The sequence below is a fragment of the Oreochromis niloticus genome, linkage group LG4 (genome assembly GCF_001858045.2).
Source record: "Oreochromis niloticus isolate F11D_XX linkage group LG4, O_niloticus_UMD_NMBU, whole genome shotgun sequence".
NCBI classification, from domain to species: domain Eukaryota; kingdom Metazoa; phylum Chordata; class Actinopteri; order Cichliformes; family Cichlidae; genus Oreochromis; species Oreochromis niloticus.
Window position 1 is genome coordinate 27603279 of NC_031969.2, and position 23973 is coordinate 27627251.

Consider the following 23973-nt stretch of genomic DNA (forward strand, 5'->3'; position numbering starts at 1 on the left):
TTGTATGTATTGTTTTTATACTTGAAGGATTCATAGGTCAGCGATAAGTGGTTTAACAAACAACAACAAATTCCTCAGTTACAAGGAGTGGACTGAAAATGACTGAAATGGCAGCTGGAAAGGAAAACTTTGAAAGCCCTTTAGAAAGCCTGGAGAACTGTAGCTCAAGGCCACTTTAAAAGTTACAAGAAAGTCTGGATCCTTGAAAGCAAAATATAAAGTAATGTGTAATAACTCAAGACTTTTGCACGGTACTATACATTTACAGTCACTTTCCAGATTATAGGAGTGCGTTTAAATTTAAATCCATCTTTATACAGTGAATTTAATATTTAGTAGGACATAAAACTTTTTAAAATAGCACCACATCAAAATGATAGAGCATAAAAGTGTTGCATATAATAATAAAACACTGGTTAGATCTAGTTTGTCAGGTGTCATCCGAGGATAAAGACGCAGTTTCACTTTTAATTTCACCGATAATTATTGTGCCACAGTGACTTTTATTGGCGCTGCTTTTGGATTTTCACAGTTCTCGAATTCAGTTTCTAAGGTACTCCGATCAGAGCTGTGTTGCTTTTGGCTTGGAGCCCTCCTCTCGTTCAGCGCACAGCCAGAGGGAGCCCGCATGCTTCGCGTCTGCAGGGCGGAGCGCACAGATTTATTCAACGCACCCTCATTTAATTTGACTCTCTCCGTGTGAAGTTTAGTACTCTAAAACGGGTCACTTCCGGTGCAGATAGCAACCATAAAAGCTTGAAAACGGCTTTAAATTGACTAGCTGCCTTCTCTCAAACTCATCCAGGTTTAGAGCTTTTCTATTGATGGCAAATCCAAAATTGCCCCCCCACCCCCACCCCTAGCGAATAAAAATAAACTGTTAAATCTTACGAGAAATGACTACAGCACTAATGTTTATCTACAGCTTACAGAAATATTTCTGTTTTGGAAGTTGTTTCTTTGAATTTGGGAATTTGGGCACATTCCTCTCTTCAGCTTTACTTTGAAGGTGGAGTCTCTTGACTTCCTGTGCACCCCCTCTTTGTATGTTGATGCCGCTACAGTCAGTTTCCAGGCAGGGCGAGCTCGCAGGGACTTAGATGTGTACAACTGATGCGGTCTGCCGGAAGAAGAAGGAGAAGAAAAGGAGGAGGAGGCGGAGGGGCAGCGCACCGGACTGCCCCAAACAACGGGAAAAGACTTGGAGGTTGTTTTTTTTCCTCCTAGGAGGAAGGAAGCTGGAAAAGTATCGAATATATAAGTTTGTGTTTGGAGCATTGTTACCCTCAGAGCTCCCCGTCTGCCTGTGCGGCAACAAATCTGCCTCTCCTCGTTGCAGCCAAACAGTTTCTGCTGTCCAATGAATGGAGTTGCTTTTTGCCTTGTTGGAATACCTCCCTACTCTGAGAACCACGTAAGTACGCCGAGCTGACAGTGTGGTCCTGCTCCTTACTTATCGTTAGATGTATTGATACTTGGACATATTGCGCTTGATTAGTGTGGAGCGGTGCGCGCTCGGGCCGGTCAGAGAGCGTGATTTCCTAAGAGGATTAACTGTAGTTTACATAGCCACTGTGTACACACACTCACAGTCATACTGTACAGAAACCAAGTGTTTGATCAGAGTTTTTCTGCAGCTTTTGTGTCGCTGCTGTGGTCGCAAGTGGTGCGCAACCGAATGAATTTAATCAGCCGCTTTACAAAAGCGATCGGACCCATTTTACGCCCGGGTGGGTTCAGTCTTTTGTCCGCGTCTCGCTGCATCGGGACGCGGAGGGGCTGTCAGTCCAGACGGGACGTCCCAAACGGGGATGGTGCGTCACTCCTCCACTAGTATCGAGCTTCTCCTCATAAATCAAACATATTAATCACGCGGATTTGGCTGCATGGGGAGTCTTAATTGATTTAGCTCTATCAGGAGATGCTACCTTTAATCAAAAATGGTGGTCTGCTGCTTTTAATCTGTTACAAATAAGCTGTAAAGTGGTGGGAGATGACTGCTGACACACGAAGTGGTGGTGTAACAGTAAATGAGAAGATGGGAAAGGTGTGACTTGGGCTCAATAAGCATCACAAGATACCGCGGCCACCATCACTCACACACAGCAGCTGTTTTAAGCCTACAGAGATATACATGCAATGGTAAGTTGTTGTTTTTTCCCTGAGCAATGCTCTGGATGTCTGTTGGTGTGGCTCTGGAGCTGTGCATTGAAGCACTCATAGAGAAGTCATGAGGTGAGATGAGAGGTCTGCTTGCATGTGTGTGTCTGCTCAGATTTCACCTCTTATCTTGTGTGATATGGCTCCACCGTGAAAATGCAGAACCAGCAGATATTTCCTTTTGTTCTTTGGTAAATTGCCTTCATCTTTGTGTTTGACAGGGTGACGAGGTTATGTTTGCCAGTATCTCTGCTGTGTGTTGCAATATTGCTCTGAAGTCATCAACCTCCGCTGTCACTCCGCGGTGCGCTCAGTCTTGCTGTAATTAGGAATTTGTCTGTTATATCTCGGCTCTACATTTTTTCCCTCCTCTCTGTTCTTGCAGAGTTTATCACCTCCAGCAAAGAGCAACACTTCCTCTTGTGTGGTCGCACATTAATTGAGCCTCTGCTGTTTTATGTCACTGCAACAGAGCTGCGAAAGCCCCTTCAGACCCACTGAATTCACTTTTATCTGTTTTGCCTGTTATGTAGTATCACAGTAAAACATGAAACACTTTGATGCTGTGCGTGTTCCCACATAAAACTGTAATTGAAATGAACAGGAACTCATAAAATTCAAAGGGTTTGATATCCCCCAGAAAGACTGCCTTAGCTGTCTCTTGTTGCAAAGGCTTCTGTGCTGAGTTCAGCTCGTCTCATTTCAGTCCCTGATCTGTTCTAAACCCTGTCTTTCAGCCAACACCCTGCTCTTCTTTTTAGCAGTGTTTTTTATTTATTTTTTATACGATGGTGCAGGAAATGAGTCGCATACATCCATCAGCACAGATGGAAATGATCGGGATTGTTCTCCTCTCTTGCCCGAGTATTGGCAAGCGCACAATTGAACATTATTCCTTAGCGAGATGCAGGATGACACTAGAATCTAATAAAATGTCTAATTTGTCAAAATGAGGCGCAAAGTGAATCAGGCTTTGTGTGTTCCTCCAACATTCGAGCACAGAGAAGAGGAAGGGTGGAAAGTGTCTGTGTGATGAGAGCAGTTATGATGATGTCCAGTGGGACTGGTTTAATGTTGTTAGCAGTCCTGCTCTAATGTAGCAGTGCAGCGTTTGCGGGTGAGATCGATACCGGCAACGGAGAGCAGGGAGGGGAAGAGGGCAGGATGAGCGGCACTCCTGATGTCTAATGCTGCATTGTGCCACGTGATGCTGGAATATATTGATGATGGGAAACATGAGAGCACTTTTATGAAAATCTTGCCTTGAGATGGTCGATGTTAAAGCTCACGTTTGTCCCTGCGGCATGCCTGTGTTTGTTCACTGATACACTGCAGACTAATGCAGCATCACCTTGTAGCTGTTATTGTGTGTAAATCCTTCAGTTCTATCTACTGATCTGGAGACAGTTATCACACTGAGGTCCAGTCTCAGAAGTTGCTTATTGCCTCAGAGAAAACCTCTTCTGGCAGAGGCTTTGGCTGATCCACCAACTGAGAGTTGGTGGATCAGCCAGTGGATCACAGGACAACCACCTCAGAGAGGCTGCAGACCTCAGACCACAGAACAGTCTGCAGGTCCAGGATCAGCTCCTGGTCAAGGCAACCTTAACTGAAAGCAGCTGTAAGAGGCTGCAGAGGAAAGGATTTCAGTGATCATTAGCAGATGGCCTCACCACGTAGTAGGCACATCGCACAGCAGATGCTGCAGTGCTGAGTATTTTCGAGATTTTCAAAACGGTTGGACTTTCTTGGAATGCAATACACACTGATGTTTTCTAATGTTTGGCTCACAACCTGAAATGTTATCAAATGCATCTGAGTAGCTGTAAGTGAAACATATTTGATATTCCCAATTATTAGTATTTTTTTTTAAATTTTACTAAATATGCATTTTCCAAAACATGTTTTGCTTTCATTCACTGCTCTGTACTGTTAAAGTAAACGTCAATTCACTTTACCCTCAAACAGGTGGTGAGTGTCACCACCACCATGAAGCAGTGACTCTTGTGAGTCACATCTGTAGGTGAATCTGCTAACAGGACCTTCAAGTTTTAATATCCACATTTGGATCCAAAGTATTCGTACTGAGGAAGTGATAGGATGACATTACTGTATCGATATTTGTACTTTTATACATTTGGTTACATTGTTTCATTTTGTGGATAGTAAAACAAAGTGTTTAGCATCAGCTGCAATGTACTAATACTACAACTCATAGGCTAATACGACATATAAGCTGTGAATATTTCTTTATTACACCATATATTGCAATTAAATAGTTTACTATAACGATTCAGTTGTTAACAGTGGAGTCAAATGATAAGCCAAGTCAGGAAACTATACAAAAACAGCCCAAAAATGTATTAATCTCTCATTAAAGCTGTCCCACGATTGTTGTGCACCTTTTGTTTTTGTTATTCCAGCCACGAAAGTAATTCCTTTGCTTGTATTGTGCATTGCATTATGGGACAGGATTGTCCACAGTATAAATTGTATAAAAAATAACGTGACTTGACTTGAATTGAAGAGAACGTCCTACATCAGTCAGTTCGTACCTCACACCTCCTCCCCTCCGCTGTCACCCCTGCTGCATTCCTCTAACCCAGAGACAACAGCTGCACTGCCGCTCTCACACCTCACATCCACAATTATTAACCCTGTGAGTGCGCGCGTGTGTTGATACATGTTAATGACACTCAGACACAGTCAAGCACACAGGTGTTCGCAAAATTAGCCACTCCTGCTTGTTTACATCCCACTTAAAGGGTCAGAGTTACACCTAAAACTCATAATCTGTGTGCAGGTGCATGAAACCTACACACAACAGACTCGCACACGCGTGCGCGCAGATGCTTTTTGGCATGGAGGCCAGTCTGAAAACTAGCTCTGTGAGAGTTTTAATTTGGCCTTCTCCCCCATGTGTGCATGAGGAAGTCCTTGATGTTGTACAAACATCGGCCAGCCGGTATAAAGGTAGGCGAAGGACATCAGTCATCATTGACCTTGTTTGCTGTGGTACGAGGGGAGCAGCTGTTGTAGCTCTGCAAAGCAGGCATGTTTCTGCTACTAATGGCTCCTTATTGATCTTCCTGTAGGTAGTCAGCCAGTCTGCATTTCTCTCTGCCACGGTTAAGCATCAGTAATTGGGTTAGTTTTGTTTTTAAAAATTTTACATTTGTATCTGTTTATTATGCAGTGGGTGAAGGGTGAGGCCTTTATTGGGTGTGCATGATGCTCTGTGCACATGTGCAACATGTTCTCATCCCAGGGTGCAGATACTGCTGTTCTGTCCCGGTGCTACGGGAGTTGTAGAGATCCACAAGATCTCTTGTCGCAGAGCCTCATCAGCACTGGACAGTGAGGGATAAGAGTTCATTTTTAAAGAGCTACAGGATGACACAAGTCATAAGTCTGCAGATCGCGTCCTGTTTGTGTTTTGTGCTTTGTTATTGGGCTTTCACTCGCTATTTATGTTCACTTTCACTCAGCGGGTATATTTAGACACCCAAACCTACTTGGTTCAGTTTAATGGAAGTGGAACTTAAGTTTGTATATAAACCATCATAATCAAATAACTTGATATTTGTGCTTCCTGGGAGGCATCGTTGTTTTCTGAAACTGGCCAAAAAATTAGGAGAATTTCTAATTATTTACACACTGGTGAGAGGCTCTGCTGGGTGAAACGTGACAGACCTCATACCTACCTAGCCCTTCTCTTGCAGGGCGTGCTCGGCCTCTGTTGTGCCTCAACTGGGAGATTTTCCTGGGGCGTCTGACTGGCAGGCGGTGGGAGGTTTGGTGTAAAACAAAGCCTCTCTCTCAGAAACAGATGAGAGCTAATTAGATTCAGCCTGTCGATGGTCTGGCATGCGTCAGTACCTCTTTGTATTTGTGCCTACAAAGACGCTGTGTTGGTGTGTGTCTCAAAGTGTTGTTTCTGTGAAGGAAAATATGAGGCTGTTGTACAGCACATTACATTGCATGAGGGGTTTATTGTTGACATATTGAAGAATGAAGAGCACGCCAGGTCTTGTTTGGAAATGCAGGCTTGACTCTGTATCTGCTTGCAGGATCAGTCTGAAGGCAGCAGCTCAGGGTGAGGTTTGACTCAGGGTCAAGGTTCAGAGGTTAGGGGCCCCGCTCGTCACACACTTGGCCCCCAGTAAAGAGGCTAAAGAGGCAGGCGGGAACGCCTGTCACTGTGTGCAGCAGGGGGCACAGGGGTTAACCAAGGGCTGCTGCGTGACTGATTTACATTCACATCATCTGATCCTGCGTGTTGTTTCGTCTCGGTGTCGACTGTGTTCTGTTTTTGCAAAGAGAGAGCTGTCTTAAGAGCGAGTGTGTGTTTGCAGAACACTATATGGAGCGATGCATCTTGCTCTCATCAGCTGTGCACTTTTTTTTTTTTTTTTTTCCTTTTTGCAAACAGCGGGGATTGCACTGGAATGTGAGAGAGACTAGGGTGGAGGAAGGGTAAAGAAAATGTGAAGATAACAAAATCGGGAGAATCCTGATGAGTCATGTGGGGGGAAGCACTGAAAGGTAAAGAAATGTGAAAGAAAAAGAGGTTGTTCCTCCATAACTTCCATATAACCACCCAACTTCTCCCTCTCATCATATAATATGCACCATTTGCACTGATTGCATAAGTGGATGCATAATGAGCCCATTAAAATCCTTTTAGTTTCAACCAACCAGGCTGATTAGAAAACATCAGAAATTGTGTTTATTTTTGTTTCAGTGTGTCTTCATGATACGAATCTCCAATTACACGTTATGGCTCAAGAGCGCTAACTTAACTTTATGTTTTTCGGTGTGATGCGAAATGTTAAAGCATCCAAAGAAGAAAAAGAAGAAGAGTTGTGTTTGCTTATTAGTGAGATGATGTTTGCTCACTGTATATAACTTCTCAGAAAGGCTGCGCTGGAGTTGTTTATACTGTAAATGGCAGCTGGCCAGCTACCGTCCATCAAAGCTGCAATTGTGAGTTGATGAACTGTGAATTGCAGGTCACACACACGGTAGATCGCTGTTGTTTCATTAGAGGTTGAGCAGTGACTCACTAACCTCTATCTCTGTTTCCCAAACATCCCAGGCCGCAGTGCTGCAGTGTGCATGCACGCGCAACAACAACAGCAACGGTGTGTTTCGTACTATTTGTAAGCGGTCTCAGATGGGAAGCCTGTTTTGACAGTCTGGCGAAATCATGGGACAGAGATTATCAGGAGGCTAATGAGCTAAGGATGCTGGGAAAAGATAAAGCGCTGTGGTTTTCCTGATGCCTGGTGGTTGAGCACAACATCGTCTCTGTTTACATATTCGCTTAGATTCTCTCAATGGATAATCCTAGTCATACGATTTATTTGGTTTGCTGGTTTCGTGTGTAACATTGCTCTGAGATGTTGTCTCTCTTTGGTATTGTGTAGCTTTAAATCAGTAGCTTGATGCTGCTTGTATTCATGTTTCAACACTTAACAAGAAACTACAGTCAGAAGAGAAAAAAACATCCCGGCTAAAAAAAAATATCCAACTTTTAGCTTCAAATTTCGACATCCGTCCATCCACCCATCCTTTTTTCCACTTATCCACTTCATGGTTTAGGGTTGTGGGGAGGCTGGAGTCTATCTCAGCTGCTATAGGTAAGAGGTGGGGTACATCCTAGACAGGCCGCCAGTCTGTCACAGAAAGCTGGGACAACTAAGGCTAATTGAAAAGCAGCAAATTTCAGCCTACACCTACCAAAATATTCATATTCTCTTAAATATCATTAGATATGCTAAAAGTATTGTAAAGAAAGAATCAGCTGATTCTGATGGGTGACCAGCTGTTACAGACCCTTATTTACAAGGAGGTCACTACAGTTTGTAACTTCTTGTTTGATTTGGGAAAGTTTTCATTCCAGATGCCCGTCCTAATGTAACATTGAGGGGTTTGTGTATCCTTGTCTGGTGGAAGTGTAAACTACTACACTGTGGAGTTTGCAAACTCAAAAAATATGTGTCCCTTATTTTTCTTTCTTTTAAATTTAGAGGAAAAAACCCTGTATTTAATAAAGTGAAATCAAACAAATGAATGTGGCTCAAAAAAGCTTAAAAATTGGCTAATTGCTCAAAAAGAAAGGTGCCAAACTAAAGGTGAAATCCAAAAATTATTACCGGATATCAACTAAAATTTTGGGAAAGCTATTTTTGGATGGAAGAAGAAATACATGAGCATAAGAAGAGTAGAGCACAGCATTTAGTTTGCTGGGATATGGTCACCTCTGCGACTCCCTGATAACTGCCGCCGCTAGGGAAAAATTTGTATTAACAACTGGCGAAAGAATGTTTGCAGATAAGTCGGCATTTTCCATGCAAACTACAGGTAACTTTGTCAGTCTTTTTGCAACCAAAGCAATGGCAAGGAGGTTTTCGATGCAGACTGTATATCGCTTTATGACCTATTTCACATAGCATCAGCCAACAACCACTCACCAGCTGAGCAGGAAATAGACATTTTCCCCTAGCAACCTGTGGTTAAAAGGGGGTCGCTGACCAGTCTCTAGGCTGATGTGACTGAGACCTTACTTGCTCAGGCAAATACACAGCAGTTGTCTTCTATTGGCTGAAGGTTTGCATGAATTCAGATGTAAACTCAACACTAACTCTGCACACATTGAGCTTCATTATTCTCACTCATATCTCTTCCGGCTTCCTTCTCTTCTCTACTCTCTGTTGGTCTTCTTCCCTCTCTGTGTGTGACTGTGTGTGTCACAGTTCTTATTAATGGAGTAGTATTTTTTTTCTTCTTCTCTGGCTTCTTTCAAATTTCAAGCTTTCCTGTTTTTTCATTTCCTCGTGAATCGCTCGTTGCTTTGATCCCCTCTCTGCTTCCTTCTTTGGGCATCTCCTTTCAGGATACTCTGCTGCCGCCACTGCTTTCAATTCTGTCTGTATGTGCCGTCTCTGAGCAGAATGTCATCCTTAAAGCAGCAGGTATTCACATGTAGGTTTGTGCCATAAAAGGTTTGTTTTTGTACAGTTCTTGTATATCCAACCCCCCCCCACCCACCGCCCTGAGTTTACAGAGTGAAAACTAACAGTCCAGTGTGTTTCTGTTAACTTTCCTCTTTACTATAAGCAATGGCAACGTGTCTTTAATCCGAATAACAGAGTGAAAACATATGCGAGTGTATGATTCCTGTGTTAACAGTTGAAGGCCTCTGCAGGCGTCCCATTAGCTAAGCAAAATAAGAATACAAGCGTGAGCCGAATTTCCTTCAGGTGGCAAATTTGACCTTCTTTTCTGAGGTGATAGAAGTCATGAGGCTACAAAAGGACAGTTTATTTCTGCAGGGTGAACAGTCTCTGGGTTGCATTAAAAGGCCGCTAATACAGAGTGACAGAGGTTAAAGATGCAGACATAGCATCATCAGCTTGGCATATGGATCTCATCGTTGCTTGGTGCACTCAAAAAGGCAGTGCCTTTGGGATCTGCTCGAAAACTAGGACTAAACAGGGTTTAAATCACAGTCAACAGGAAGGAGCAGATGAAGTGATAGCGTGGGCCGATCGGCCTGTATTCGAAACATGCCCGTCAGTATCTGTAGAGCATCTCTGCTCTGCTGGGGAATGCCGAAGAGAAGAGGTGGTTTGCAAAAGTCCCTTTGGATTTAATCTGAGGATCAGGTTTATCTCAAAGTGAGAACAGAAGCTGAAGTTACTGCCAGAAAAATCACGCCTAGCAAGTTTCGCTTGACCTCTTCATCACATGCGTTTCGCTGTGCTTCAGACTTGAGATTGAGAAGAGTTTTTTTTTTTAAAAAAGGGAAGAATTGATGTGTCTGCCTCCAAACTCCTTTAAACTATAGTAATTGATTATGTGCAGTTGCTATCTTTTGCCCGGTGGCATCATGCGTACACTGTTACAGAGAGACTTTGTGAGCCTGTGGAGTCATGTGAATCAGAACACTGATCTCAATTTGAGATGGTCTGTGTGAAATATTGGAAAATCTTACTGAACTTTTAGACAGTGGGAATTTGTCCAGCTGGGTTAAGAGCTGCATCAGTGTACTCATGCATCTGCAAAAGCAGTCTTTTAAAATATTTTCACATCCCCAAATACCCAGACGTAACCCACAGATTCCCAGGTGATCAGATTCCATCTGTGAGACCCTAACATAAGAAAAGTTTTCATTAACTTAAACTATTCTTCACTACTCTGAGAGCTCCCTAAATGGCTACTCTACACCCCAGACTCAGCTTTGAGAATTGCTGGATTGTACAGTCCTGTGTGAACTTAGTGATGGAGACTTCCTCGGGGTGGTGCGAGCGGTGGTGCATGGCAGGAATGTAAAAACCAGATGACCTCAAATGGAAACTCCAGGGCTGATGGAGGCAGTCAAGCAGGCCATCTCGCTAGCTCTAATAAACACTCTGACTCCTTTCTGCAGTCGTCTTTTTCTTTCCTTTTTAACTGCCTCGCTCAGTTTCCCAACCTGGCTTAGCATCGCCTCCACTCCACCACGCCCCACATGTTGGACCGCCGCCTGGTTTTGTCCCCCTAGGGCTGAAGCTTAAGTTCAGCTTCAGCCAAGGAGAACAGCAACGTCATCTCCGAGTCCCAAAGTTATAATTTTCATCTGTTAATTATACAGAAGCAGAGATGAGCTAAATATATACATGTGGGTCTGAAGAGGGGGGAGGGAAGCAACCGAGAAGAGGGGGCTCAAAGTACGGCCGCGCTTCTTCCAAACGCAGGCGAGGGGGGTGGAGAGAGTCAAAAGGCCTGCTGGAGCCCTGTGGTTTTCTGTTGCTGAGGCCTGCTTCTGAAAACAACCAGGAAAGAAAGAGAAGAAAAGGGAAAAAGGGGAAAAAGAAGGGAGGGGTAGCGAGGGAGGGCATCTTATTGCAGTGGAGCTCAGACGTGACGCTCTGATTGCTCCCAGCGGTTGTGGTCAGTACAGTGGAGTCGTGAGGGGTGGGGAATACAGTGCAAGGAGCAAAGTTAGCTCTCTGCCAGATGTCGTCATAGATCCCGTCAGTATCAGAAGACTCGTTATAAGGTACAGCTGGGAATTTACCTGATAAAACCCAGCCGTCGCCTCATAGTGGCTTTCAGAAGCAGCAGGATGTGGCTCTTGTTTCGGTCCTCTTTGTTTCATGTTCTTTGGCTAAGCGTGAGGGGACGCCACATGACTAAAAACACTGTGGAAAGAGAGCACATCTTTAGCAGGAACCAGTGTGTGTTGATTTAAGCATTCTTGGTGACTGCTCGGCTGTCACACATCTTTCATGCATCAAAAGGTGGAACGTTTTCAGACTTCCAGATTTCAGACATGTCTGAAAAGAGAGGAAGGATCTAGCATTCGCACCTGGCTCTTTAAAATGAGCCAAGTGGTTTTACAGTCTGAGACTCTTAAAGTTCAGACCTATAGTGACTATTAAGGTCAAACATAGGCAACTTGATAGTGCCATTAATGTGCCATTCCATCACACCCTTCACTAAAAAATAAGCGGACACAAAAAGTTAAACTGTTAATACATGCATGAGATATCCAGTAAGAGACGAAGCTTCCTCTTCATTTTAGTTCCGTTTTATTATTGAAGTGACCTGAACATAAAACATGCAGTCGACTAGAGGAGCCACTTCTCACTAATTAGGTTAAAGTGGAGCACCGTCTCTCCACTTAGTGTATGTCATAGTGTGTGTGTGTGTGTGTGTGTGTGTGTGTGTGTGTGTGTGTGTGTTGTATGCATGCTTCATCGCTCTTCACATGCACAAATAGAAACCATCTTTTCTATCATACATCCAGTTTTGATCCCATGCAATATGGCCTCCTCGCTATGAAAAATTTATAGCCACGAGAGACCCACCCATTAAATTTGAGAAGTATAAATGCGACACTATCAGACGTTGAAACTTTTTGAATTTGCTTCCAGAAAGCCCGTCCAAAAAAGTTCAGACAGGGGGAGCAAAAGACTGCAAAGATTGTGTCATGCTAAAACAAAACACCGGCCAACACCATGAATAGGATCATCCCAGTGGAGCTGAGGATGTTACATGTAATTGGAGGAGAAGTTCATCACTGTGGAAGACTTAAGAGGCATTCACACAACTATATATGGGGAATAAATAAAGATTCAGGTAATCTGAATCTTGTAAACTGCCTCTGGATGATTTTTGATATTCAGAAACCATGACACTTCCTTTGGGCCTGAGATTATTTTATGGTTTTTCATGGCTTATTTGCACATCTGTGAAGGCAGCATTAATGCTGAATGTTACATACAGGCTTTGGAGCGACATATGCTGCCCTTCCGCCAGCATGCTTTTCAAGACAATACCAAGATGGTGTCCATGTGCTCAGTTTGCCTGCCTGCAACCCAAACCTGTTACTCATTAGCAGAATTTGACGACTTATTTAAAAAATCTATACCAGAGGAGTCCCCAAACTCTTGAGTATTTATTTGCTTGAAAGATTACACCTCTCTTCCCAAGCACTCCCAGAATTCCGTTAAAAGAAGAGGTGATACAACACGTTTTTGGAAAGCGAGTTGTAAAACAGGGCAAAAATCCATAGGATAGATCATTCCCAACACTCACACATCTCTTAGTGTGTTTAATCATTTGTCAGCAGACTGGGATGCCACTGTCTGTTAATGGATTCTTTACTTAGCCTTTAATTAGCTTGATTGAGCAAAGAAGTGACATTTTTGTGGTTTAGCCTCCAGTCGTGCAGTCTGGACTGTCGTCGTTTATGTGCTGCATTAAAGTCTTTATTTAAATGAAACAATAGAGGAGGTATTTAGAGTGCCTCCCTGCGTAAATACGCCCCTGTGCCGCCGCTGTCTCAGCCCAGATGTTTAAATCGTCCTCTCCCGTCTCCTCTCCATCTGCTCTCTTCAACTTCCTGACTCTCGCTTCTGCTTTAGATCACTCTCTGTCCTCATTTTTTATTCCCTCCAAGTTTCCCCCCCTTTACCCTGGTGTTCGCTCTCCAACATCTGTCAACGCCCCCACCCTTTCGTGTTCTCCTTCCTGCTCTGTATTGGGCATTTTTGTCCACGTAGATGCTTTGTAGGCCGGCGGGCTGACTCATGTATCCCAGCGTTCCCTTGTGGCAGAGGTAGCACAATAGGCACATCCACCATCCTGAGTCAGCTGGTCACATTTTTTTTTGTGTGTTATAATTTCCAAATAAATGTGATATATGAATGAATCACTTTGCCTATAAATTGAATTAATGAATCAATTCTTGTAAAAAGCAGCAGATTCTCACATTTGGGAAGCTGGTTAAACGATTTAAGAAGTTATTATCAGTGCTAAATGATGTGATTTAGGCCACTAATCAAGAATGTGTTGTTACTATCAACTTATCTGATGTGTTAAGCCAGCCGAATGATTGTTGATTAACACTGCAGTAAAAGAGCGACATGCTATAACACTGAAAGCCAAAGATTCACTGGTTTGGCAGGATTTGTAAGACTTCCGTTATGATACACCACAGCTTCGGATTTCACGCTGTTGGGCATAAATGTTTTTCTTTTACTATTTTCTGGACTAAACAGACATTAATCTTAACCTAGTTAATTATAGAAATAATCTTTTTGTGGCCTGTTTTTAAAGCAGTGTAATGTCTGTTCAGATTAAAGGCCTGACTCATATCAGTAATTACAGACTTCTTGTACATTATTAGCTTCATGGAGCTAATAATATCTTAAGTGTGTGAGTAAGTGAGTGGGTGGGCGGGAAAAGGTGACTAAAGAGTTAATATTTATTTATATAGTGTTTCAGTTCTCAGCCAGCTCACTTGGCCTGATGTCATGTGGAGTGCATGAATAATGCAGTGGGTTTAACACAGAAGACGCTTCTTCTGGTTTGCAGATTTGAGTCATGCATTGTTGTTGTTGTTGTTGTTGTAAAAGTCCTCTGGCCAGTCAGGGAGGGTTAGACCTCCCTGGTACCACCTCAGCTGTGTGTCGATTAGATATCTGACCCTTGCACATTTCGTCTCACTCTGCACCTGCTATCGTCTCCGAGCTTTGCACAACAGAGACCACAACAGGTGTGACCTCCCTAATATCCAGCCGCAGTCTCCCACCCCGTCTACGAGCTTATCCATTTGTAACTCATTTACAACCACAAATCGCAGATAACGGCTTACAGGTCGACTTCTTTCACTTCCCTGCCCTGGGCACACACTCATGCCACCTATTGTTGTAAAACTGTACATTTACATGTAGCTCATCACCCTTTGCTCTCTCCCCTGTGGCCCAGTGCCCTCTGGGCTTTTCCCCCACCCATCTGCTATTAGACTCTGGCTTGCAGCTGCCCTCTAGTGTCAACTGTCTGCTCACTACATCATGAATGCTGTTACATAGGCCTATAGGTTCCATGGCATGGGGATTTACTGGAGATTAAAGTTAAAATTAACCAGCTTAAAACAGCTACATCCCCTTTTTTCACACAAGCGCTTGCTTTTGTACAATCCACTTCAGCAGATTACGCTTAATGTCTGTCTAGACGGAGAAATCGACTCCATGCGGATGCCATCTAGAGCCAATTATTGAGCCGCTACATGTAAAATGTGCTCTAATAAAACTTTAATTCACTCATTCTTGTATTAAAAAAGCCTCATCTTTCATAACTGTAGATTATATTTAGTTAAACCTAAGAAATACCGAGGCACAGAAAAGTTTTTCACAGCCGCTTTGTGAACACTCTTTTAAATGTTTTCTTAAAGCACAAAGGCAAAAACAAAAATCCCAAATTCTTGGTGGAAAAATGGAAAAGACAAACAGCTTTGTTTAAGGAAAAAAGTGTGGCTTTGATTTGTTTGTTACTCATCTTGGGGGACCCCCTCGGAGGTTGGTAACCGTGGCGGTGCATCGTGCATATATTTGTGGTAAAATCTGAATCATTCCTTAGTTTCCAGTGTGATGACACAGATAACTCATGTGGGCGCTCCTTTATCGCCTTTCCTGGCACATGTTTAGTGTGTCACCGGAATGTATCTCACCAGAAGGCGACGGGAATTTCCTCAAGGGTTTCCAGACGTCAGATTATAATGATATTAAAGTTCTTTATCTATGTATTGTCTTTGTTGTGTCAGTCATTGTAAGCATCAAACCCTGTCTGTCCTTTTCTGACCCTTCTTGTGCCTTTTCTCAATTCTTGCAGCCTGTGTTTAGAGAAGACACCCTACGGTTGTGTCTGCAGCGCTGTTTGTTAGCGACAGGCCAACCAAGGGCTCAGTCAGCACTCTGAATGGCTTCACTCTGCTCTTTCCTGCCTTTTTTCTCCTCATCACAGCTCTGTTTTGTAGATGCAGCAGAGAAGAGACGGACTTTTGTTTTACCTTGCGAGGAAGCTGCAGTGGGGAAAACAAAAAAGGGTAGGGAGGCCACTGTGTGTTAATCGGTTGGCTCACAGTCATGATCCGACTATGAGAGGGATTAAAACATATCGCCAGACTAATCTGTCCGTTACACCAGCGGTCCGTTTTCACTTTCCACAGATGTGTTTGTTGTCGGGGAGCAGTGAGGGGCAGAGACATCGCTCCTCTGAGAGCTGCGGTGCATGTCGGGCTTTGATTTCCTGACATTTCCGGGAGTTTCGTGCTCCCAGGTTAAGACCTAAAAGAAACGGGGGGAAGAAAAAACCTTGAGTGCGATCATCTTCAGGGTGCAGTGTGTTTACTGAGCAGTCAAATCGTTACAAGCTAGATAAAAAAAGGTATGCTGTTGTGATTTAAATTAAGCCCATATGCAGGTGATGCCTGCCTGCTCGGGCATGTTTCAGCTAACCAGTAGACCATGTGCTTTTGTTCGAGCTCCTCACGTGTGGCTCACATCAGATAAACTGTAACTCAATGCCTTTATTTTCATTTTTCTTTGCCAGCCATCTCTCTTTTTTTCTCACTTAACCTCCTGTTTTTGTAAGTGCCGTCATGGTTCATGAAAGGGTGACAGAGAGAAAGAGAGGGTGTGAGACAGCCAGAAACCTTTTGTTTCCAAATTAGGCACTCCTCCCGCCTCACTAAAACTAACTGTTATTGTGAAAAGTGCCATATGAAATCCCACCTCAGTGCTGCCGCTTTGAAATGGATGCAGATTTTAAATCCCCGTCTGGCTTTTTCTTTCTCTCGCATCTCCCCCTCCTGGTGATGAATCGGATCTCCCCCTGGTGATCCAGCAGGGCGGTTCCGGCTGGTGGTGCATTGAACCCGAAGCTCTGGTCTGAACCACAGAGAGAAGACAAACCCCCCCCTGCAGCCACAGCCTTCTGACTTTAAGTGGAACCATAATTACATAGCCTAGTGTATTTATACTCAGCAGTGACTCAGTGGGACATGTGGCATGTGCTTGTGTGTATGCATGTGCACAAGAGAAGCAGCCTTTTGTATTCACATGCAACTGGTTTCTGTGTGTGTGTGTCTGCCTGTGTGTGTAAGTGAAAGTCTACTGACTCAATAAGCTAACTGGGGATAAAGTGAGGTGTGGATCCACCTCAATCTAGTTTGTTATTTTTGCAGGAAAGATCATTAAAAGAGCCACTATGTGACTCTTGGAAGTAGAAAAATAGAAAATGTGTAACGCCCATAATAGTGATGTTCGTTATCATGATGACGTACGAATTAGAAGCAACTTTTAAGCATGCATATTAGTCATACAGCTTAAGTGCCTTGCTGCTTTAATAGGCCTGTTGCTAACATGCAAAAAATTGAACAAGATCAGATGTTTGCATGCTGTGTATGAATACATGGAGCTTATTAATAAAAAAGCTTTTTAAAGCCTTTCCCATGTTTGCTGTAATGCAAAATTGAGAACATGAAGAGCATGGCTGTGAGTGATGTGTGGGTGACTGCAGGCCAATTATAACATTCTGGACTCTTGATCAAAGATCTCCCATAATGTAAATCAGAGTTTTATTGTAAATAAATTACTCTTTACATCATTCAATGACCAATCCCACAGACTGCACATAAAACATGGTTGTATTGAACGTAGGACCACTGCAGGGATCTCGAAGTGATCACATCTGGATGAGAGCGTAGCTAGCTTGATTAGCAAAGCGATTAGCATCACGCAGATACTTGTGAAAGAATGATGTACAAAAATTAAACTGCTTGAATTTCATTCACCAAAACTGGCGTGTAGACTTTGACTGACTGTTAGACAACACAAGAAGTCACTCTATTTGTCAGATGATTTTTTTTTTGTGTCCTGTCACTCAATATTGCATAATTTTACACCATAATAAAATTTAAATTGGTAAGTGGATCTGGAAAAAAAAAACCTGTAGAGATGTTATAAAGGGGGATGTTAACTTTACAGTTAAGGAAGTATCTTTAGCCTTTCCAGATTTGCTTCATTTTTCAGCCTTGCATTTGCAGCCTTACATTGCACAATATCTTAACTTCCTGGAGTAAATGTAACATATCTTCCTAATGCACATGTATACATCCCTGTGTGTTTGCACAAGATTAACAAAAAAAAAAAGAAAAAGTGACCCACACGGAGGAAAAACACAGGATATCATATTAAAGCGCTAGATGAGTTCATATTTTATATTTTCTGTTAACCACGTTTTGTATTTTTTGGTACTTTTATTGGACAATCCACTATTATTCACTCTTCTTGAGGTAGGTTTCTGCCTGTGAAAGTAACAGACTCGTTCATTTATCACGTCCTCAGTGAGTATAAACTATCAAAGCCTGCAGTGTGTGTTCTAGTTGGCATAGTGTGACATATCCAGAGGGTACGGTGTTTTTTGCGGATGACGGCCCTCTCCAGTCGAGTTGGAACTTGCCCCGCTGTTCAGCAGGTGAAACCTGTCTAACCTCATCGGTAACGGATGTTCGGCAGGTTAACAGTGACGACAACCGGAGGGGAACGTTGGCTGTCTGCAATAACAACATGGTTACCTGTCTGCCGCTCTCGCACGTACCCTGGACGCCTGGCTGTTTGGTGAGAACTCACCCCTTGACTGATTTAGTGGTGAGGTTTTTAGGTGTCACTGTGTTGTATGTGGGTGGATCCTCTGGGAAGGAGTGTGTCTGCACGTGAGAGTGGGAGTATAAGCTTGACAAAGAGGTCATGTTGACATCCAGTAGCGACCGTGTTATTTTCAGAGCTTTTACAACCACAGCAGCGCCCGTTGCTCTCCTTCTCTGTCTTTGGCAGCTTTTTTCCATGTTCTCTCATTATCATTCTCCCTCCTCTGTGTTTTCCCCTCCTAACTATAAGAAAAAGGGAGTAGAAGACTAAGCATAGCAGCCGCAAATGTTTTTTTTCCTCTCTCTTTGTGCTGCAAATTGGCCTCTCTCTCTTTTCTCTCTTTTTTTTTTTCGTCTCTCCTTTGAGTGGAGGGGAGGCGGTGGAGGCGGTGGAGGCAGGGCTGGCTTTTGTGGAGTTTAGCGGCGGGACCAAAGCTCTGTCACTGTGTTTGTGTCGCTCACACACACACATATGCAGCACACGTGCAGCACAGGAAGGATCCAACGAGGATTTAACCTACCAGCAGCAACCCTACAGGAGATATCTTCACCTGGACTGTTAACAGCTGACCCGCTTTCAGTTTTTCCCAACGTATGGCTTCAAGAGTTCCGTTTTACAGTGCACAGGTGTTTGTTTACTGATGACAGTCAGACCGGTTCATGTGGAAGGTGTCAGTAACTGTCTGGATACAGTCCGAGTAACAAAAACAAGGACTAAAGAGAAAGCAAAAGAGGAGAAGCAACAGAAAAGCAACAGATCGAGTAGCTGATGGTCGCTGTGATAAAGTAAACATTCGGGATTGAGATGACAGAGAGATGAAGTTTGTCTGGCACTAGAGGTAGAAAGGGAGGGTGAAAGAGGAGAGAGTGGGGGCAGTGGGAGGGAGGAGAGACAGAAGATCCAGCCCTCTGGGACAGCAGTTGTGTTTTTTGGGGGGTGGACAGAGTGGCTTTGAATGCAGAACATCACTGGACACCGACAGGAGGGCTGCTGTCAGTTGGTCTGTGTGTGTGTGTCTGTAGTGAAACCAGACCTACCTCTGATCCCTGCACCACACACACACTCCTCTATCTGCTGCCTTCTTCTTCCTCTGATTTGAACCCCCCAATAGTGCGGATGAGGGTCTTGGAGAGCTGACCGATGGAGGTCAGGAGCGTCAGGCTGTGATGTGTAACTTGTTGGATTAAACTTTCCCGAGGCTCAGCAGCAGCAGCAGCAATGGACTGGAGCCAGGAGGCGTGAAGTTAAATGACTGGAGAATCGGAAGACACTAAAAGCAGCCACCCTGCCTTGGCTTGATTGTAGGTCTGTGTCTGGACATCGTCCAGGACTTTGTGTTGGTGCTTGAGTGTGTGCAGCCCATGTTGGTGGCGAGCGATGCGGATCTGACAAAACCCAGCGCTCCGATGCCCGCTGCTATGCTACCGTGTCCTGCGCCAGCCGGGTCTGACTGGAGCTTCCAGAACCCGGTGGGGGTGGACTGCAGCTCCCCTGAACCTCGTTGCATTTGGCTGGCGGTTCTACGTGGAGCCACGACCTCGGAGTCACCCACCTCGCCACTTGCCATGCCTATTGGGCACAGCCAGAGCTCTCATCAGCCCAGGGTAAGAAGGGGTCACCGGTCTTCACCCATCTAACGTTAAGATGTGGTGACTGTGGCTAAAAGCATCAGTGGCTGCTGTTAAATGACAGGTTGAGTCCAAATTAAATGCTTTAGCTAGATAACTTGATGAGGATTTCATTCAAATCTAGTGATTCCCATCACAGCTTCTAATAGCAAGATGTGAAATTCGTAGGAATTTCCTGTTTTATCTGTTTTTTAAAAATAAGATTTATCAGTTAAAACTGTACATTGCTTGTTTGAATAGTCAATTGACCCGATTGTTTATTTAACATACTTGCTGCTAAATCCTCTGCCACTTTACACTCCCAGACGTCTGAGATGTTTTTTGTCGTGCTCGTGGTGACTTTTGTGGTTCTCCAGAATTAACACAGCAAACAATGATATCAGCAATACTCTCCAGAAACCGCTGTGTGCAATTAGTCATGCGTGTCAGCAATGCTTCTCTGTAACTGTACTCATTGTTTGGAGCCGGTTAACCCCTCAGCTGTTGGTAGATTCTTTAAAGTTTCTGGAGAAATGCCTGTGCTGCCTTCAGGCTCTTTTTTTTTTTTTGGCAGGCGCTTTTTGTTTAGACTTCTTTGAGTGGATCAATATAATTAAGAAAGTGTAGTTGTTACCTACAGTCAAGGTGGCTTTTAGCTGCAGTTGGCCTGCAAAGACTTATACGGGACCACGTACACACCGGACTGTTGAATTTGTTGTGGACTTGTTAATTCTGAACAAAAATATACTTAGAATTATGAACTTAAGATCAGATAAGCTACATTTAGCAAATAAAAAAATCGATAAATGTGACCGTGGGACTTCTCTGTGCACCTTTTTTCTTATTTTTTCCCAGCTTACTCACGTTTTCCATCCATTGGATTAGGAATGACTTGCATATTGACCCTTTTCTTCCTCTGGGGAGCTTCTCTGAGGCGGCTTCTAAGTACCACTTTGATCGAGGTGTCATGCAGTCGTACAGCTGTGCATCCCCCCCCCCAAGTCCCAAATGCCCTCAGAATCCAGGCCATTACTTCCTCATTTAATCGTGATCATTTATGTGGAATATCGCATCTTTTTTTACTGCTTTTTTTTTTTTTTAAATAGTCCTCATCATCCCCTTCCCCCCCAACTCATTGACACAGTTAGAAAATGCCATAGTGAGGAATGTAAGTGTGGGGGGAGGAAAAGGAGAGGCTGTACGGACACAGCTGGGACAAACAGACACCGTACACTGTTTACATTTTAGGAGAGGGGGAGGAAGAGCAGTTGCACCTAGCTGTCTCTATCTGTTACTTTGAGTTGAAATATGCACTTCCACTATCTCTCTGGCACATCATATGTCTGGTATCTTTGTCTGCTTTATTATCGTTGAGATTTATTGTGTGTGAGGAATCAAAGGATTGGCGCATTCCATTCTCTTTGCATTTTTTTTTTTTTACATTCAGCTGCCCGCACGACCGCAACACCCTCACGAGTTGTAAAGGTGAAAATCTGTCATGTAAAAGGGGTCCTCGGATGCCAGAATGTGATAAAGCGCAGTGTTTTGTTGCACTTTCACCTCTTTGTTAAAGCAAAAAAGTCGAGGCAGCGAGGATAAAAAGTCCCTGGTCAGATTTAAACCCACGTCACACACTAACTGCCATGTGCTGCTGCCCACTCAGCTATCAAGTCATGCTGTAAAAGTTATTCTAAAACCGCTCCTCCTGGAAATGATTCTAGGCCTTGGATTGAGTTAAAATAGCTTCAATGAACTTCACTGCTGCCAGTGATGCAGGTTTCAGTTGGACAAATAGGCATGTTTTGCTATTCAAGAGAAAAAAACCCTGTTTAACAGACATTGCATCATCACCTGTTGGCCTGGTTGAACTGACTGTGGGGCTGGACTGGTTTTTCAGCAGACATTCTGTATTCACACACGTTCGCAAGTATGGCCCCTTAAACATATCGTTATATAAATTACAGAATCCGCCGGCTTCCTTAAGAGAGTAAAGGTGCATCTTCGTGCGCACGTCATACATTTGTGAGACATAGGATGCTTGTAGAGGTGCAGAGGTGTTGGAGAACTCCCTGTGTGTGGCCGGTGAGTCCAGGAATGATCAGGATGAGATGGTTTGGCTTTTTTTCCACGCCGTCCACTCTCCTGTTCCCTCTTGGCAGCTCGGCTCCGGGCTGCGGACGCAGACAGCTATGACCATCGGGATTAAAGGCTCGTCAGCATTTGTAACAGCCGCAAAGCTCCACTTTTCAAACAGGTTGCAGCTCTCAGCTGTTTAAAAGAGCATTATTGTTCTGTCCTGCTGGGGTTTTAGCAGGAGCCGGGCTCCCTGACAGTCACTGCATTCCTCTGAACTGCTTTACCTCTGGATGGAGCGAGGACAAGAGTGTGTGTCCGTGTGTACGTGTGCTACCCTACACGTACGCTGTTCCCGACGATTATGCCGTCAGCTTTACAATATTGTCATGTCCTAGAAAAGCCTCTTAAGACTCAAAAATCCTTTATTACGGGATTTCAGGGAAGATTACCACCGCCGCTGTTTATTTATAGCCTTTTTATTCTCTAATAAAGCTGATGGGGCTCTAAAATTTTGGCGCCGCAATTTAAACATCAAACATTTCCTCTGGATTTTATAGATGCAGCATGCTATGTTGTCCTTGAGCTGCTCCTTTCTTGTCTTATCAGTCCTGCATCTTAATTATATGGTTCTTAATTGAAATCAGGAGGAAAATGTCCTCGGGGAAGAGCCGGCTGCTGCTGCTGTGTGTTGTCGAAGCACACCACTTTACCCACTAAACACTCACTCAAAGGAGGAAGCTGTGGTGTGACATTACAAGCTTTTCTGCATATTCAGTTGTTTCCAGTGAAGCATTTTTTACTCTATTTTAATGACATCATCTACAGGTGATAACAGGATCCTTCAGTATTCTGTACTCGCTGAAGTTTATTTGCTAATCAGCCTCAGCAGGTAATACCTGTGACAATGTGAAACAGTTTAAATTCCCACTTGCAGGGCAGGAAATACCAAATGTCTTCTTTTCTCAGCAAAACAGGAGCGAGGTTTCCCTCGTCTGTGTCTCCAGCCTGCGTAGGAAGTCAAGATTAGACTGCAAAACCGCAGAAACAATTTTCCAAGTTCCTTGTTGGTTAAACTGAATGTCCTGTCCTGGAGAGGCCTGTCAGCAAGCTTTTTTATCTTTTATTTTGGTAGTGGTGGCAGAGGAAACTGGTCGAATCATGCTCAGAGGGCATGAGAGGGGGTTCGTCTTGTTTTAGGGGGAAAAGGTTGAGTCTAGATTCGGCAGAATGGCCGAGCAGAAACACAGCCCACACAGTCCAGAGCTGCAGAGTGGGAAACAGTCCTCCTGGCTCAGAGACCCAGGCAGACCCTGTGTGTTTTGGGTAATCACAGGGTTCAGTATTCTCAGCGCCGGGAGGGGCCATGTGGTCGAAACCGGCGTGCTGGAGCCTGTCCCTCGCTGGGGCCCGATACTCCTCCTCCTTCTGCGTCTCCTTCTCTCCTCATCCTTCTCATCTCATTCACTCTGTGCTCCCTCCCCTCCTGTGCCAGTTGCTGTGTGTGTTTCAACTTGTCCAAAACCAAACCGCTCCCTCCGAGGAATTCACTCTGTCTCTTCCTCCTTTCACCCCGTTGCTCTTTCATTTCCTCTTTTTTTTCTTTCTTGGCCTTTTCTTTTTCTTTGTCATTTTAATTTGACACTCCAAGCACTCCCCTGCCTTCCTCACGCACCTCTTTATGCGGCTCGCATAATAGGCCTCGCTGCATGCCTCTCTAAGAAAATAGAAGGGTTATTTTACATTGTTTAGACTGCCAGACTAAAGATCCGGCTTTGAGAATCTATGGATATCACAGTCTGCAAAACGTGCACATCATATCTTCCAAAATAATCTTTTGTGATTGTTTGGAAATAGCCAAGATTAACCAAAATTATATTCATACTTCTTGAAGTTTAAGAGTTTTAACCAGCAAACATCTTGATGTTTCTGAAAGTAGCCTATACGTGCAAACTTATTTTTTGGTTTCTTTTTTTTCCCTCGATGGAATGTGAAATTAGAGGAAAAGAACATGTGCGGTAAATGTCGGCAGAGCCAGGTTTCCACTGCAAGAATAGAAGTGGAGAGAGAGGAAGAAGAGGTGGAAGGGAGGAGAGGTTAAAAAAGGAGAATGGAAGGAAGGAGAAAGAGGGGTGAAGAATGGACGTGCC

General features: G+C 43.9%; 1 protein-coding gene across 1 annotated transcript in view; it reads left to right on the forward strand.

Annotated features, from left to right (window-relative positions):
* Window positions 1-18568: 18568 nt before the first annotated feature.
* arhgap23a (Rho GTPase activating protein 23a) overlaps window positions 18569-23973 on the forward strand; it is a 35855-nt gene continuing 30450 nt past the window's right edge. Inside the window, 1 exon segment of the mRNA XM_005468897.4 lies at window positions 18569-19747. Within this exon segment, the coding sequence (XP_005468954.3) occupies window positions 19550-19747 (198 nt within the window). The 5' untranslated portion in view covers window positions 18569-19549.